This window comes from Borostomias antarcticus (assembly GCF_949987555.1).
Source record: "Borostomias antarcticus genome assembly, chromosome: 7".
NCBI lineage: Eukaryota > Metazoa > Chordata > Actinopteri > Stomiiformes > Stomiidae > Borostomias > Borostomias antarcticus.
Genome location: NC_140240.1, coordinates 25,587,367 through 25,606,784, shown reverse-complemented (window position 1 = coordinate 25,606,784; position 19,418 = coordinate 25,587,367). Strand labels below are relative to the sequence as shown.

The 19,418-nt window shown below is 43.8% G+C and overlaps 1 protein-coding gene across 1 annotated transcript; it reads right to left on the bottom strand.

The window, feature by feature from the left end:
• Nucleotides 1-3,005: 3,005 nt before the first annotated feature.
• Nucleotides 3,006-19,363, bottom strand: commd1 (copper metabolism (Murr1) domain containing 1; the record flags this gene model as incomplete). The annotated part of the gene is made up of 3 exons (XM_084441233.1): nt 3,006-3,603; nt 18,546-18,839; nt 19,184-19,363. The coding sequence occupies 3 exons, from the start codon at nt 19,361-19,363 to the stop codon at nt 3,496-3,498; spliced, it is 582 nt and encodes a 193-aa protein (XP_084297359.1). The 3' UTR covers nt 3,006-3,495.
• Nucleotides 19,364-19,418: the final 55 nt, after the last annotated feature.

Genomic DNA, 19,418 nt, shown 5'->3' with positions numbered 1-19,418 from the left:
TGTTTCATTCCATCTTACCCAGAGCCCTTGTTTTTGTTGTTTCATTCCATCTTATCCAGAGCCCTTGTTTTTGTTATTTCATTCCATCTTACCCAGAGCAAAATGTTAACGGGCAAATGAAGATATGACAACTTACCTAATTGTGTTTCAGTGTGAGGCAAACAGCATAGGTCACACAGAGACTGTACCCCACACTGTCTTGTCCTTAAAACTAACCTAGCCTACACTTTGATTGGCTTTTATTGCACTACTCTTTTAAGTTCTTCCCTGCTGCTTAAATTATAGTGCATGTTAATTCATCATATTCACCATATATTATCTATCTCTTTCTGTGTTTGTATGTGTGTGTGTTGGTTAGCACAGGAAAGCCCAAATAAGGCAGTGGCATTCCATATAGGTCCCCTCAACATGTATTTAAGGACTTGGTCACATGGTCTGACCGAAATGGTTGTCCTTGTTCATAGCCTGCACAGAAAATGGCAAGGCATCCTTATTAGGTGTGATGTTTGTGTCTGGCATTCATAAGGTTACCTTGTTTTCAATGCCAAACAATTATGTTAAACAATGTATCACTGTTTTGGTCACTCCAATCCACTAGTGTTTAGGTGCCAGCTGGCCTTAAGGTGTGTGTGTGTGTGTGTGTGTGTGTGTGTGTGTGTGTGTGTGTGTGTGTGTGTGGCTTTAACTTGTTGGAGGCAGACTGGGAGACAGTTGAATTACATCACTGACTGCTTCACGATGCAGCCACAACATAACAACCGCGTCAGCGGTACAGACTTAGGTGTCCCTCTTCTGTGAACATGTACACAAACACGGCCACCAGTGGAGGCTAGAAATATGCAGGGGAGTCTCTTTATAGCTGGTCTCCAATATTAGTGAAGAATTTTGACTGGGGTCCAATGGTATTGGAATAACTGGAGAGTCTTTCTGCTGGACAAATGCACCCCCACCCCTGTGATTTGCTGCTAAAAATAGAACATTGAAATCTGGTCAGGTCTGGAAGCTGTCCACACTACACAAGGCACCCACCTGCTATTATAGCATACTAGACTGCCTTGATTCAAATGGGACTAAACATCCATTGTGACGTGGTTACCTTCTTATCCAAATCTAGATCTTGGTATATCCTCTGTGTGGTCTTGTCTTGTTTAGAAAATGTAGCTATGTTGGGTGATTTGACCATCTGTTGGTGATATACTGCAGAGTGCAGAGCCCTAAAAGTGATATTGAATTCACTGCAGACACACCAGCTGTGACACTTGCACAAGGTAAAGAATTGTCCAAATCTGAACGGTCGTGAATGGACAACCACATATTGGGGAACCGTAACATCAAATGGCCACACTTCTCTATAGCCCACAGTGCAATTGTTCATGCTGCAACACAAGTGAGGTAAGTTTCCAGTAACGACGAACCTAATCCTCGCACTGCAAACAAGTGGCGCGGCAGGCGAGAGACGATACGAGTTCTACAGTAGGCAGGACAGGCCTTTCTGACACCCTGAGGTGGCCAGACCAGTGCCTGTAACCAAACCTGCGACTTCTACCGGAGCCCAGATGCCTTCCGAGCTGTTTGATTTAGCATTAGGTTTCTCTTTGAGGTGTTTGCCTGACACAGAGGCGGTGTAAAGTACATCCGGCGAGTGGATGGAAGGAGGTCACTGAGGGTTCATCTCTGAGCTGTCAGCTCTTGGTATTGTCACACAGCTATTTTGGATGGACAGTAATCATGTGTCAGTTATGAGATAATACCGTCCGTGTGGGAGGCTTGAAAACAGCAGGGCTTTACATACCCAATGGAGGAATGCTATTGCTTGCCCCGAAGGGGAGCCCAGAAACCTGCCATACATTCCATTGCTAGGCATGGAGAGCCAGGGCTATAAAAACAAGTCAATAACAGATCACAGTGTTACAATAGGAGCATAGCAAAACATCTTGGGGTCTGGGATGGCCTGATAGCACATCCCTGAGTCATTTATCAGTCCTATGAGAAGGGGGTGGGGTGTCCTCCCCCTGCTGTCTGGCAGTGTTGGCAGCGCACGAAGGGCGTAATCAAGAGCGTCAGTCTCCGCAAGCCAACTGCCAGGCTCCACCCAATCAGCCAAGGCCTTGGCTGTCGCCTAGCCCCAACTCACTGCATGCTGTACATCTTGATAGGACGAGCTAATCAAAAGGACAAAATGGAGACAGTGCCAGCTTGCATTCACCTCAAAGCGTCTCACTCCATATTGAGCAGCGTGTACAAACTACAGGGCAAAGGGTTGATTTAATTGGTGCTTTATGCTCAGGTCTCAGTTTTACATTGTGTTAATATATTTATAACATTGTAAAAAGTCAATACACTTATGAAATGCTATTTCATGTTCTTGAACCAACGACGATGACACCTCCATCATAAATCTTTCACATTTATCCAACCACATGAGAGAGAGAGAGAGAGAGAGAGAGAGGGAAGGGAAGGGGAAAGCCATCAGACTATTGGCCGGTGCCCAGAGGAGGAAGTTCAGGCCAGGGCAAACTCGCAGAATGTTTCAAGGACCTGTGAGGCATGCTTCCCCTGGAAACCTGTAGGACACAGCTTGTGTGGAAAGATGAGGGCATGCAGCTATTGGCTCGTTACTGGACCCAGTACACAGCTACAGTAAGGGTGTATGAGATTTACAGTGCGGCCTGTGTTTGTCCAAACACATGGACAGGTGCAGAATGCAGCCATGTACAGACCATAAAGCAATCAATGATTCAGTGATGTATGGTGTTTCTTAGATGTCGAGTTTCATTTTATTCAAATCAGAATCAGTTTATTGCTATGGTTGGTACATAAGTTTACACATAGTCCATAAAGATTGTGAGTGAGATACACAGTGCTTATCCACATGGGTGAACACTCACAATCACTCTCAGTGAAGTAAGACAGTCTGTCAATAGTTGTTCCAAGGCCATGTGACTAAGAATAGATCAGTTATCGCCTGTTCATTAAAAAAAAAAGAAAAAGGTATTACTACTGCAATTTGCAGTATTTCAACATGGTTTCCGCAAGCACAAATAAACATGACAATGTTTTAAGACATTTTCTTGATCAGAAATACTAATACAGAACAAACGATACATGATAAGGCCTGGATGTGAGGATCATTGAGCAGCTACATGCAGATAATGTAGGCTTCATATCAGAAGTCTTTGTTACATTGTTGCTCTGGACTGAGGGAACATATAAAAGAAACAGGAAACCATATATATTTGTTGATATAGTATCCAAAAAGAACATCAGCATTTTATTTGAATATTCTTCCCTACTCGCACACACCCACACCCGAACACACACCCACCCACACGTACACGCACACACGCACACACACACACACACACACACATATGCGTTTACAAATTGCACATGCACATCCATATAAATGTAATGGTAAATGTTTTTCACTCACACGTCATACACACAAACACACACAGGAATGCATAACAGACACACGCGGGCTAGCCCACGACCCTAGCTGCGGTGTACGATGTTGTCGATGCTCTCCTGAATATCTGCCATCTTCTTCAGCACCTGGTTGACTTTCGCCTCATCAAGCTCCAGACACACAAAGTCTGAGTCCTGAAAGAGAGACAGAAGACAAGGTCAAGCTAGGGGGACTGGAAGAAGAAGAAGGGTCAATGTTTTAAATAAGATACCGTTTAACTGATTTCAACAGAGGAAGTGAGTGAAATGAGTGATGAATGATCATTGCACACTGAGCAAAGTGCAGAATGAGAAACTATTAGGCTACTGTGTCTCAAGTGTACTTCGTTTACAGGTACCAAGTTGGGTAATGATGGTCCTACAGGCATCCTAACCAACAATTATTATAAATGTAAAAAAAAATCTCTGTTCAAAATTCACTGACGAAAATAAAGGCATTGGTTTAATATAGCCACACTCTGTGGCATTACCATTCAGGTTTTCCCATCAAAAACGGGTCCCTTGGACCCCTTCGTTCTCAGGCATCTCTGGGGCTTTTCAAAAATAGCCTTCAATGTCAGTGGTTTGAACGTTTGAACTTTCTAAGCAGTTTGATGAGGAAACAGGGAGGGAGAGAAGGAAAAAAGAAGACATGACCTCTAAAAGAAGGAAATACGCTATGAGGGGGGGTTGCAAGGACATCTTTGCCTGTTTTGTGCTACTTCCCTTTTGAACGCAGTGAATGTTAACAGGTCTTAAAGTGGTCCTAACACGTTTAAAGTGACCCGCTGTGAATCGCACCTTTACACGACAGGTGCTAGACCTGTACAGCTAAATTAGCTGCAATGGCAGGCATAAAGGCTTGGGTAAACCGATCCTGTATCAGTTACTGTATGACAGCATGTCAGTAATTGTATCGCGTGCCAAACACTACAGACTGACAACCTACCTATAGATACCCATTCTTCTCGGGGTGGGGGAGGGAGCTTCGGTCCATTCAAATGAACCGTCTTTCACAAAGCATGTGCCGACCATATGATATAAGGCCTAGTCATTCTGTCTATACGACACTGTGCAGCGCTTCCATTACAAGGCACTTAAATATGAATGAAGATCAGTGGAGCGACACACAAAAGAGGAGGTCTTTTTCGCCTCAGTTTATTCGTCAGAGTGGACATCTCCGCATTGTGGCCTTAACCCCGCCCTCTCCTGAAGAATGGTTGCCTGGTAACTCGGCTGGGTTTTTTTTCCGCCAGCCCATTGTTTGTTTGAGTGGTATCTGTTGTCCGGGACGATGAGAGCCTGTATCGGATCTGACCGGAGCTTGTCAAACCTCATCAACAGGCTTTGCTGGAAACCTCACCCGAATTGGATTATCAATCTCTAAGATCTTGTAGTCTATGACACACACACACACACTGCATTCTTTGGAGAGGAACTCGATACCAAAGCAAGCCATGTAAATGAGCTGAGCTTGTGTAAAACGCTGTTTACGTTTTTAGACAAGGTGAAATCGGGAAACCCCCCCCGACAACTTCACTGGGTTCCTCCTTAGGATATCACCTTATTGGTTCATACCAAACGTCAGGACACTAGCATTAGATTTAGTCGGCGTCGATCGGCCACTGATAACAGCTAATCGTTTTGGGTGACACTTCACGCTGGTCGGACACCGCGGTATTAACTGGAGCGGGTACCGGAGGACTCGCTGCTCTGCTAGCCTCATTCTCAGTGCCAGGGGAGAGGCAGACTGGCACAGGTCCATGTAGACATGAGTGAAACAGTGTGTGTGTGTGTGGGGGGGGGGGGGTCTTTGTCACTGAATCAGAACAGATCTGACACCTGAGGGACAGCCTGGCACACATATCACCGTCCGTTTGACGCCGCCCCTGTTTCAGCGGAGGTGACCTTTTCAATAGAGGCCTCCGGGTTTGGCCCTGGAGTGACCCTGTTCCTTTATTTGCGTGTGTGTGGTCATTGGGATCAGAATATCCGTTCAGAATGCAGGCTCCTGCTCACTGTGAACAGGTCATTTATTGTTAGTTAAATTATTGCCACTTGTTGAAAGGATGGAAATGCTATGGAGAAAAAAATTGTGCTTGTGCAAGGAATCCTGAAAAAAGGCATTTTCCGTAGCATTGTGCTACAGTAGCTTTGTATACATACAGTACTACGTGCTAAACAAGTTTAACGTTGACCTGTAGCACCTAAAGTGTTCAAATCAAACTTTTGTGGTCTATCCAATACAAAAGCAAAACACAAAAACGAACACAATGTCTACATCGGCCTACATTCAGCCAGAAGGCAAAGCGATTAACAACACTCCCGTCTCATCTTTCGTCCCAGCTTTGGGCACGGCCTGTACCAACACTTACTCTTGTTATTCACAATATCCTCAGGTTTCATTTTACAACTGTCTGAATGCTGATTCACTGTTGCGGAACAGCCCCTCACCCCCTCCTCCCTCCCTCCCTGGGAGTCTGTGGTGATGCTTTCAGTTCAGTTTCCAGCATCTCAATGTCATCTCGCAGCCAATCTAATTGGCTCTGCTCAACAGGCCCCGCCAGAAGCTCTCCATATCCAGACTGGCGGAGCGCTAATGCATTTGTTGTCAGCAAACAATAACAAGGGGGAGCAGATGAGAGTGGTGCTTAATGGACAAGGGTGAGTTGTGAGACGAGACGCCCTCTGAACCCATACGGCGTGTTGCCGACAGGGGAAGAGAGAGAGAGATAGAGGCATGGAGATTGAGCGAGAGAAAAATGGAGAGTGAAATGGATGAGATGGCGAGAGAGATAGAGAGAGAAAACGAAGAGGTGGTCAGTGTATGTTGGCAGGGATGTGCAGGGGGAGGAACCGTCCTTCAAGCTTTCTGAGAAGGACCCTGATGAAATAAAAGCCCAAGTGTGTTGAGGTGGTAACGCGCTCCCGTTTACTTGCGTCTGTAACCGAGAAGACGACGAGATAACGCCTTAAAACGTCAAAACAGACAACCTCAGTCTCACCATCAGAAAAAAATGAGTGAACTCTATGACCTTTTCAACGCCTATTTTATTCCTTCACTAGTTCTAGACGCATGACGACCGCTTGATCTCACAGGCTCGCTGACAAGGCAACAACACGTAAGTCTCAAAATGAACCCATTAACATTCCCCTGAGGACACCATACGGTGCTGTATTGTGTACAGTACACACTAATAATACTGGCTGGCTGGGCTGGGCTGCGGTGCACCGACAGGAATGCTTAATGGCTGACAGGCAGATGTGTCACGGCGTGTTCCGTAAATGATCAAATGCCAACAGGAAACTCTTTTCCGGGCCCCACGCATCACTTATTAACATGCCCACAGGGCGGCGAGCGGCAGGGCGACGGGCAATCAGCCACGAGCTGTCAAACGTAAACGCACGCAGGAGGGCCTTCTTCTCGCCTTCGAAGACGAAACGTCAAAAGCAACACCTGGGTACGAGCGCTGGTCTGGGATCGGTTTCGCCATTGAGGTCGCCACTTATGAGGTTATGCGGTTGTACACGGACGAGGGGCCCGGATCTCAAGAGTAGGAGTGCTGACCTAGAATCAGTTGTGTCTTCTGAGGGAGATCGTATGGCGAGACCTGGTCCTGGTTCAGCAGACCTGCTCTCAGACGCTAGATTAAACACAGGCCCTGAACTCTGTCCTCTCACGGCTGATTCAGACCAACATACTTCAACCATCCCAACCATTACATGTAGGCAGACTGCGAGTGTGAAGCCATAGCACGTGAACTGCACTGTAATTTACCAACAGAGGTGTAGAAATACAACTGAGTAGTTGATACAGGGTCTTGTTTCCTTTCAGGCTCTGAGTTCTGAGGTTCTCAGTTCTGATACCCGTTGGAGCACACAATCACTAACTGGCTATTAAGTCCATTACAGTATATGCCTGATTACCCCCCCTCCGAGATAGAGTACGGGTATGAAACCGGCCGCCGGATGGAATAAATGGGGAAATGTAGAAAAGTTTCAACTGAATGACGGTCAATGGGCGGTTATTGTCCATGCTATAACGACACTAATCTGGATAGGAAACCAATGACGTCCACATGTTGACATTTGGTCAATTTTATAGACCGATCAGTGATGAGTTTTTTTTCCGACATGAGTGCCACTACTATTCTCAGCACAAGACCATATTCTTTTGTTTATTGTAAACGGATCCCCATTAGTCGTCACCATAGTAAAGACTATTCTTCCTGGGGTCCACATAAAAGACAATCAGAACATAAAATTATACAGTGTCAATCAACAAAAGAAAAATAATTCACTTGTTAAAACCAAGTAAATAAAAAAAAAGATTAAAATAAATGAAATAACAGCTTTAAATAAAAAATACGAGTAGCCACTCATTTGAGTTATATTTGCTACAACCATGAGATCTGCATCTACATAGAGAAACAAAAACAAAAAACTAATACAAAAACTATCTGCAACATAACCAAAGGTAAACAGTCATGGGCTGAACCTTATTTCTTTACAGATGACAGCTCCTTTCAGATAGATAGATAGATAGATAAATACTTTATTAATCCCCTTGGGGAAATTCGGGTGTCTCGCCACTCTGTCACAGGACATACATACATAGACAAGACAATGTACAGAATAAATAGAATCAGAATAAAATGTAATTGTAAATTTGTTTTCAAAATGTAAGCTTCCATGTAAACTGAATTTGTTTTCAATGAGGATTAGGTGTTCGGGGAGTGCATTCCAATGTGCTACAGCTCTGTATAAAACAGTATTCTTTAGTGCATTTGTTCTAGGCCGAGGTAGGGTAAAACGACTGCTTGTGGCCTGTCTGGTATTACGGCCATGTCTATAATTGGTAGGTAGTAACTATGAAAACAGGCTAATGGGTTTAAGTGAAGTAAAGATGTTCTTTAAACACAAAATAAGGTTGCATGCCAGCCTTTCATCTACCTTCATCCACAAAAGCCTTGCATGCATTACATTTACATTACTTCTAATAGAGCATCGAAGTGCGAGGTGTGCGGCTCTATTTTGAATGTACTGGAGCACAACTAGTTCTTTTTTTGATGCACTAGACCAGATTGTTGGGCAGTATTCGAGACGGGACAAGACTAAAGACTGTATAACCAGTTTAATTGTTGTATCAGTCAAAAAGCGGGCACATCTTCTGAAGTTGGAGATACCTATACTCATTTTCTTCATTATATTCTTAATATGAGTAGAACATGATAAGGTTTCATCAATAGTGACACCCAACAGTTTGGCTTCTCTAACCTGCTTAACAGCAGCACCTTGCAAAGAAAGGCACAATGTCTGATCTGATCTAAGAGCATGTTTAGAGCCCAGTACCATACATTTAGTTTTAGAAACATTCAACTTTAACTTTAACTTTCTCTATAATCCATTCTGAAACCAGCAGTATCACTTGTTGATAGGGCTGGGTATCATTTGAAAAATTACGATACCAGTACCAATACCAGTCCCCTTAAAGTGATACCGATACCAATTGAATACTTCAATCGATACTTTGATTTTTTTGTGTGCATTTTTTCCCTTCCATAACCATCATGTGAATGGAAGCATTCAGTTGTGTAAAATGCCATCAATCCTCCCAAATTCAAATAATTTTTAAAAGAATACATTTTGAAAGTGTTTAAAAGAGTATCAAACTGCATTTATTACAATATAACTACTGACAGTGATGTAGGACGGAATGCTCAGTGAGATGAGAGCTTAACGCTGCGAGGTTCGTTCGGAGCGATCCCTCTGTACGGTGGCAGTCACAGGAAGTGGTTTACACCCACTCAGTTTCCTAAACAGGAAATCTGTAGCTAAAATTTAGGTAAGCTATTTTTGTCTAACTCACTGTTCAGCCGTTTTGTATGTGTTCAATATTGATCTATTCTTGCCTCCCTGTGAACTGTACACTAAGGTCCTACAATTCAGATTCTATAGCCACTGCTCTCACTCCAAGACTTCACAATAGGTAGAATATCCGTGGATCAGAGTTTCCTATTTGTTAGATCAAAACTGTCTATATCCCTCACGCTGAGAGGTGACACAGAATTCCCAAATTCCTATTGCTTCCTGCTCCTAGTCTACCCTCTGACTCGTTGCTTGGAAAAAGACCTCAGACCCGGCTTAATGGACTTTGTCGCTCTCTTTCCAACTGAGACCTTCGATTCCGTCTAATGAGGGTTGTAAAGGAGCCTACGAGATACCACCAACTAAGTTGTCGTACTGTGTCGTTTCTGACAGTGGTTGCCTTATGTTTTCCTAAGAATTCGTATAGCAACAGTAAACCGTCTTTCTTGTTAAACCCCCTTTAGCTCTGTGAGCCCAGGTTCCATAACACCAGAGAAGCTAGTCATGCCACTGAAATAGCTGTGAATTGAAATTACATGCAATTATGTCTGATAAATTAAGATAGGTATTGTCGCCTGGATACATCAGTTCCAATGCTTCCAATGCTAATCCAGCACAATAAGAGCGGGATAGCCAGTTAGCTCATGGGCTCACAACAACTAGCAGCAGCTTCCATAACATAATGGTAGCAGTAATCAGTGGCTAAAGCAGTTACACTGAGGATTCCTGTAACGTTAGCTATTTTGCTGCATAACATTTACCTGGTAAATACATGCAAAGTATAGCCTATTATACAACGGCTTATCTGAATACTCGATTGTGATTGGCTAAGACACATTCGAGAGGCATACATTATTTCTCCACAACGCCCGGTATATACGCCCGGCATCAAACATGTTCTAGATCAATTAGCAGTTCAACTGACCCAAATAAGAGCCGTAGCATCCCAAACATGATATAGTGGTTGCTATAGAAACTAACTAAATTATATGCTGCGACTTTATCGAAGTTCCCTGTCTAGCAGAGTCTGAGCCTGTCTGGTCTACTTCAGCCGACTGCGGTTGCATCAAACAGATGTTTTGCACTTGACTGAAGCACATTCTCCTGCGATTACGCACGCAGTATTATTCTTTTGGTGATTATTCTGTTTCCAAGACAGAGATAGAAATGCAGATATGTATGTGAACAGCAACGGATGAGTTCTAATACCTAGTCCTTCACTTATAACGGCACATTCCGTCCTCGCAATTCAACTCGCAATGAACTGAATGAATTGTAGCTACGATTGACAGTGATATCCACGACCTGGAAAAAAGTTTTGGATTTGGGGACAATGAGGTGTCTGGCTATCATAAATAGTTAGTTCGCAACTAGATTTGACAACTGGACGATTGATATGTTGCACAGCAAATATGCAGTATCTTACACTTCGCTCATGGCTAGCTAGCAGACTGCTTCTTGGTGATAACGTCATAACGTTAGATTTGGGTGGAGAGGGACTATAAAAGTTACTAGTTGCTATGGAAATTGTATAACTCTAACCATGAATTATCAACTTTTCAAAGCTAATATGAGCAATAGATGCATTTTGTTCTCAGAATTATGTTTTCTGTTGAAAGGCCGTTGTATAAGCGGGATAATGAACTCGGGGCGGGTCTTTGTGCTGTTTAAATGACCATCGTGGAGGTAAATTGCAATTCACTACCTCCACGTCGGTCATTTAAACAGCACAAAGACCCGCCCCTCGTTCATTATCCCTTACATATATAATGGGTAATTACTGAGACACCTATACACATAGCACCACCAGGTAACCACATTTTTACATAGCTTCTATAACATACAGTGACAAAAAAAAATCTTCCCCACCAGGGCCCGTGGGGAGTCAGGCACTTTATCCACTACACCATCAAGGATCTGAAAAGTCTGTGTCATAGTGTATTTATTTTGGTGTTCTGGGACTACTGCCTCTTGTGGTGGCAACATAGAACTGCAGGTCAACAACACGACAGAGGGAAAGAGGGAAGGAGGGAGGGAAAGAGGGAAGGAGGGAGGGAGTGACAACCGGACAAATGCTATCTATGGTGCACTGGCTTCCAGCCACGCACGAAAACAGAGTAGAGAAGAGGCCTGAGGCAGCTTCCTTGAGGGACACCACACTGAAGTGTTTTGATGTCTGAAAGAGCACCGTTAAACATAACACATTGTTGTCTGCTAGTCAAGTAACTCTTCAGGAAATGAATAGCAGGATCTTTGAATCCATAAGCGGATAGCGTCATCAGTAGCAGCTCATGATCTATGATGTCTGGCTGCACTAAAGTCCAGAAGCACAACACCCACAACTGAACTCAGTGAGAGATGTCAGTGCAGTGCTGGTGGAATAACCTGCTTTGTACGCGTGCTGGAGATCAGAGTTAATGTTGTTTTCTGCTAAATAATGCTGGATTTGCTTAAACATAATCCCCTCTAGCATCCTACTTAAGACAGGTAAAATACTTATAGGCTTACTATTTTGTCCTGCAAACGGCTCTCTATAATTCTTAGACAGAGTAAAGCTTTGCAATATTCCACACATCAGGATAGACAGACCCACTTAAACATAAATTGAAAATGTGACATGAAGGCTTTGCCACTGCCTTAGCTGAGAGCTAAAGGAGTCTACCATCCAGGTTATCAAGCCCACAAGGTTTATCGCTCTTAATTGTAAAGAGCAGCTTTTCCATATCCTCATCCTTAATAGGTTTAAATTCTGAACATCAATCCTTCTCAGACATAATGTAATTTTTTATAATAGATTTGGCAGCTTACCGGTCACAGATAGCATTTGGTCTCTTAATGTATTTACTTTGCAGAGGAAGTAATTATTAAAGTGATTTGCAATGTCAGAAGGTTTGATGATAAATGCACCATTGAGTTCAATGAATGAAGGAGTATTACCCATTTTACTTCTACCCATAACCTCATTAAGTGTTCTCCATAGTTTTTTACTATCTCCATTACATTCCTCAAATTTGATATACATGCCTCAGTTGGTCATGGTCAGTGTCCAGGGAAGTGTACAGCTATAAGGAGCCCGCTGACCCCTGATGTATAAGGTCATAGTTGGAGAACTCTAGCCATTGGACTGAAACTATGTATAGATACATATAAAGGTGGGCCAAACTGAATAACATGTTGTCTGAGAAGGGAACGATGAATGCTAGTGTTTCATTGTGACTGACCCAGATATCTGTTTGCTGTTTTACTAAAACGTAAATGTTGAATCTGATCTACAATTCAGTTCTAGCAAACTTCTTTCCTCTCTGGCCATTAATTCTTCAATACTAGGCATCAACCATCGTATATCAATCAGCCAGAAGACAACCGCTTTCATTCAACAACTACTACTGTTCTGATCGTTAATGTTTTTGGAATGAGAAAAGTGAAAAATAGCATCACGGCTAGCAGACATTTTGTTCATCATCAGACTGGGGTGGGACATAAAGCTAGTTCATTTATTAGAATATTTTCGTCATGGTATTTTTTATACAGGTAGGCCTATTCAAATAGAAAAACATGATTCGGCTAGTCGACAATAGGTAAGACTTGCGCAAACAGATCCGACTAGGTACGTTCCTTCATCGGTGACAGCCCTACAGGCAACACCGCAAGAGGCTGCTCGCCATCCTGTACTACACAGCCGCAGCACCCTGTGGATGCTAGGCGGTGTTCCAGTCATGTTTCACTGCAGCTTAGCAAGTCCCATGAGAGGGTGTGTGATCCAAAATGGCAGAAGAGATGTGTTATTATTCATAATTATTTATCCCTAATTGGTCATTTATTCGGCCCTAATTAGCTAATTAAAGAATCCGGCCCCGTCGCTGTCTGCTCGGGGACCCCTGCCGGTACCTGTGCCAAATATAAATGCTGTCAGGCCGACAGTGTCTGTCGGAAAATGGAGACAAGAGTTACAGACAGACAGATACAGAGAGAGGTTTGCTCATTTATGTGTTAGATGTGTGTTGTATAAGCTCGCTACAGCATGTAAACCCACTAACCAGTGTTGTAGTGCTCGAGTCCAGGACTCAGACTCTTTTCAGGAGGAGACAAGTGCTTTTGTTTGGCTATTGTCTCACAAAGTAAATAAAGCCCCTTTGAAACTGTGATAGCTGTGTTGTTTTTGTTTAATGTAGACCTTTTTATTTGTATGTCAGCTCTTTAACTGTTCATCAGCCTACTTCTACTTCAAGCTGCTTGTTTTGGTTTCTGGACATCTGCTATTTTCTGTGACGCTTGTGTTGGTCGATGTTGGGGCAAGCTGCCTTAAAAGTAGTTAAGGTCCTACTTAGCAAGTCCAAGGAAAACGATTATTGTGGGAGACTAATAATCTGAGTTCAGATCCATAATCAAAGCTGAAGCTCAGTTGAGAACAATAAGACTGGAACAGCTCCCACCCAGTCCTGCCATGGGTATTTCAAAAAGGGTATTTCAAAATGGAAGCATTCACTTCATTTCATCCCAATTCTATGGGGATCTGAAGGCAATGTAAAAATGGAGTATCTAGGCCTCTATGTTCAATGAAAGTGGGCCACTCCTATCCATTATATTTCTTTCATACAATGAAGAAACCAGACTATGTTAAAGGGACAGATCACTCTAAAATCAAAGCTGTTGTGAGTAGTGATCTTGGAGAAAGCGATGTGGTACCTGGAATCATTTCAACAATGTACCACTTTCGAGGTCTGTCAACGTCTGACAAATGTTGATTCTGTCCCTTTAAGGCTATACTTTACACCAATATGGTTTCATTTTAAGACAGCGAATTAAAACGAAAATGATCTTCGTCCACATGAGCGTTACAGCACCTTTTCAGAAATAATCGCACCATGAAAGCGCATATCACATGACCATTCACATACCCAGTGTATGTGCTAGCAGCATGCATGTGCCAGTATAAACAGGAAGTAGACTGTCTTCTCTGCTGGCTATCTAACATTAGCTCATGGGCAGCCTCTTTCGGAAAGGTAGTATTAGCTATCAAGCTATCCAGCAAATTATGTCTAAAGCACGTATCACCAGTCATAGTTTCACCTATAATTGTAAGAGCCCCCACCAACGTCGATGTTGCTAGGATAAGTCAATGGAGTGTAACATAACGGACAACAGATTTCCTGTGTGATCCAACATCACCCGAGCTTAAGGTGAGTGGCGCCTTAAGTTGGCATAATGAATTAATCAATCACTTGCCTACACAATACAGTGAAGTGCAGTCTATGTGCAGGTGTGAGAATTGTATCCACCTCAAAGAATAGTAATTCTAATCTTTCCAAGCATCTAGTAAAACAACACAAGCTAATCTTAAGACCACAGTGCTACTGTAGCAGTGCTAGCATCGCTGACCAAGGACAAGGAGACACTCCAATGCAAAACAAGCATGTAACGCAAAAGTTACTTTCCATAGTAATCAGTTACTGATTATATGCAGTAATTTGTAAAGTAACTAAATTACTTTTGAAAGCAGTTCTAGCAACGGTAGCTAATTACACGTTTTCAGTAACTTGTCCAACACTGGTCTCCAGTCCACAAAGTAAATCATTCAACAATGGTTTCACTTAAAAAAATAATGGTAGAAACACTCAAATTAACCATTCAAATTAACCAGTCTTCATATTTTAATTACTTTGGTGGTGAACTGTGGAGTTTTTATAAGTGAGTTTGTTAGTGCATGCTACCACATACTATTGCATTGCACTAGTGTTGGCGAGAAGTGAACGAGACGTGACCTCAATCAACAACCTAATGGGTCGAAGTCGAGGTCCTATGTCCAAAGTTCCGAACTATCCCTTTAACGCATACTGCAGGGTCAGACGATGGTGCAACTTTGAAATACTTCCCCCGGAACCCTTCCATTATCCATTAACATGTTCTATCATTTATCATACACATGTGGAAATGGTACTGTACGGTGAAAGAGCAGTAAGCTATTCTTTCTCTGTTAAAGCAAGATCAGTTTCCATCCACATGATGCAATACATCGTGGTGGCGGTGAGGGGTAAACAAGAGTTTTTAGGTTGACTTTCCTGGCCCTAATGGTTCTTACTGGATCTCAGAATGATTGCATTATTGATTGGACATGATGGATGATTGCATTTAAGTGCACTAAAGGATCGAGCCTTTAAAATCATGGATACAATATCCTATTCAACCATCTGTATTTTAGGCTCTAAGAGAGGTTGGAAAAAAATAATTATGAGATGATCACCGCTTTTACTCTATTTTATTTCTACCCTAATCTTTTGATCCTGAACTATGTAATGTTCTCTTTCAAGTATTTCCCACCCCACCCACACCACTCCTACACAGAAGAGTAGCCTATACCCAGCAGTATTATCATGCTCAGGAGAGTATACCACCCAGCAGTACTATCAACCTCAGACCCAGCAGTACTATCAACCTCAGACCCAGCAGTACTATCATACTCAGACGAGTATACCCAGCAGTACTATCAACCTCAGACGAGTATACCCAGCAGTACTATCAAACTCAGAAGAGTATACACAGCAGTACTATCAAACTCAGACGAGTATACCCAGCAGTACTATCAAACTCAGACGAGTATACCCAGCAGTACTATCAACCTCAGACGAGTATACCCAGCAGTACTATCAACCTCAGACCCAGCAGTACTATCATACTCAGACGAGTATACCCAGCAGTACTATCAAACTCAGACGAGTATACCCAGCAGTACTATCAACCTCAGAAGAGTACACCCAGCAGTACTATCAAACTCAGAAGAGTATACACAGCAGTACTATCAACCTCAGACGAGTATACCCAGCAGTACTATCAAACTCAGAAGAGTATACACAGCAGTACTATCATACTCAGACGAGTATATCCAGCAGTACTATCAACCTCAGACGAGTATACCCCGCAGTACTATCAAACTCTGAAGAGTACACCCAGCAGTACTATCAAACTCAGAAGAGTATACCCAGCAGTACTATCAAACTCAGAAGAGTATACCCAGCAGTACTATCAAACTCAGAATAGTATACACAGCAGTACTATCAGCAATAACCAAACTACTGGGGTGGGAGCTAGAGACTGGCAGGGTGTTAAGTTAACTACACAGCCCTCCCCAACCAAGAGCAGGCTATAGCATGGCAGGCAGGCAGACTGTGAACTGCTTGAAAAGGTAGCAATGTGATGTAATGCATCTTATATAAGACAATGTTGAAACAGGAATATGAAGGAAACAGCCTTCAACGGGCTAGGTTTCACTGAGGAGTTCTGGGTGTGGTGTGGGGTGGCTTCCTGAAGTTTGCATTGTTTCTGTATCACTGATTCCTGTTCTGAAACCTCTGTTTGGGTTAGATCTCATACTGTCATAGATTCAGTCAAAATTGACATCTTGCCAACTGTGATTCTGTCAGATTATAGGTCTCATTTAAGGTTCCTTTATACAGTAGAACATGTAGGCACAGGAGGGTAGTTGGTTGTCTGTCTATTGATCTGTCTGCCATATATGGTAAATGGTAAATGGACTGCACTTATATACTGTAGCGCTTTTATCCTAAGTGCTTTCCAACTAAGACCTCCCATTCACACACACATACACACACACACCAATGGCGGCAGCTGCCATGCAAGGTGCTAGCCTGCTAGCCCGGGAGCAATTTGGGGTTCAGTCTCTCGCCCAAGGACACTTCCACATGTAGACAGAAGGAGTTGGGATTTGAACCGCCGACCCTACGATCGGTGGACGACCTGCTCTACCTCCTGAGCAGGCCAACACCCACAGTTTAAAATCCTCCTCCCTATTGTACTTCCAAAATTAGTTTAACATTTAGAAAAATATCCGAAACGGCTTTCTATCCTGATGTCTCTCCTCTGTGCGATAAGCGCATGATACTGGTACACTTGTCCTCCAGCTGTGGTTATGCCCCAAGCTCCACTCCTTCTGCTCTCTTATGTTTGATTACATATCAATAGCAAATAGTAAAACAATAACACCAGACCCTTTTCTTGCCATCGTTAGCTTATCTGTGAATTATGTTATAGATAAACACACTGTTCAGGCAATTTCACTCTGTATTCTGCCAGCAAAACGCCTTTTCCTGCAACAGTGGATATCTGAGTTGAGCCCTACATTCCACCAATGGCTCAGGGAACTAGGTAATGTTATTCATATGGAGGGTAAAGGACTTCCTGAAAATCTGGAAAACCGATTCTCGACAAATGGTCAACATCCCAGCAGACGTGAACTGATTATGCACCTATGATGCTTGACACATGATAAGATCTTATCCATGATGTTACACTCATTTCACTGATCACTGTCGTTGCCATTTTTTGTTTGTTTTTGTTGTTGTTGGGTTTTTTGTCTCCCCTTTGTTGTTCTTTTACTGTTTGTTCTTACTGGGCATTTCCTACTGTCATAATATATCATTGCCATTGTAAAGAAGTATGCTCTTATAAAACTAATAAACAAACGTTCTTTTAAAGAATACTGAAACAAAACATTTCACATTACATTTCATTGTTATAATTGTGTTTACTGTTTAATCGATTAATCCCTCCCTCTCTCTCACCTCTCCAGTCCTTCCCTACCTCCATCCCTCCCTCCTTCTCTCCCTCCATCCCTCCCTCTCACCTCTCCAGTCCTTCCCTACCTCCATCCCTCCCTCCTTCTCTCCCTCCATCCCTCCCTCTCACCTCTCCAGTCCTTCCCTCCCTCCATCCATCCCTCCCTCCTTCTCTCCCTCCATCCCTCTCCATCACCTCTCCAGTCCTTCCCTCTCTCCATCCCTCCCTCCTTCTCTCCCTCCATCCCTCTCTATCACCTCTCCAGTCCTTCCCTACCTCCATCCCTACCTCCTTCTCTCCCTCCATCCCTCTCTCACCTCTCCAGTCCTTCCCTACCTCCATCCCTCCCTCCTTCTCTCCCTCCATCCCTCTCTCTCACCTCTCCAGTCCTTCCCTCCATCCTTCTCTCCCTCCATCCCTCCCTCTCACCTCTCCAGTCCTTCCCTACCTCCATCCCTCCCTCCTTCTCTCCCTCCATCCCTCCCTCTCACCTCTCCAGTCCTTCCCTACCTCCATCCCTACCTCCTTCTCTCCCTCCATCCCTCCCTCTCACCTCTCCAGTCCTTCCCTCCATCCCTCCCTCTCACCTCTCCAGTCCTTCCCTCCATCCCTCCCTCTCCCCTCTCCAGTCCTTCCCTCCATCCCTCCCTCCCTCTCACCTCTCCAGTCCTGCCCAGCTCCAGCTCCACCAGGGCCACAGGGCCGCTGCCGGCCGCCTCTCCCCCCCTGCTGGCCGAGGTCTGGAGGTCCACCCTCCAGGCGAGACCCCTCAGGCCGGCCTCCCAGCGGCTCTGGCTCAGCAGGCTCTCTTTCACCCGCCCACGCTGCCCCTTCCAGAAGCGGGAGAGGGCGGCCGCCTGTTCGGCGCTGACGCCGCCGCCGCCCTGCTTCCTGGTCTGGGCCGTCAGGAAGGCCTCCAGCTGTGCCTGGTCCATGTCTGCAGTGGCAATGGACTGGGAGAGTGGAAGGGGCAGATTGGGTGGGACGGTGGAGAGAAAGGGGCCAGGGGGGAGAAAGAGAGCAGAAGGAGGTTACTACTTAGACCGGTATCAGGGCTGTGGTGTTGCATGTTGTTGATATTTAATTCACACAGATGTGTTAGTGCTGCCACCTAATGACAAGGCTAAATCTGGAAAACAAAGTTGTGACAGAAAAACCGTCCAGGCCAGGCAAAAAAAACGTCGAGGACAAGCAAAATGCCATAATAATCATCGTATTGAAATATCTGGATTAGGTTAATTAGCAGCTTATAGACATGTTGAGTAGCCTACGTGCATGAAAAATGAAATAAGACTACCTGTAAAAGGAATCTCATCTTTTCATGCAAGGCATGGAATTCCTCCTGCGCGAGGTCGGGATAAAGCTCATTTTTCAACAGTTCCTCTGTTATTTCAGTATTGTTATAATACACCTTCTGTGCTATTCCATTTAGCAAACCATTCAAAGATTTGGTTGTAGCGCTATCAACATCCGCCATGTTTCAGCTACAGTAGTAGGCTGGATCACGTGATTCATGTCATGTGAATGCTCGC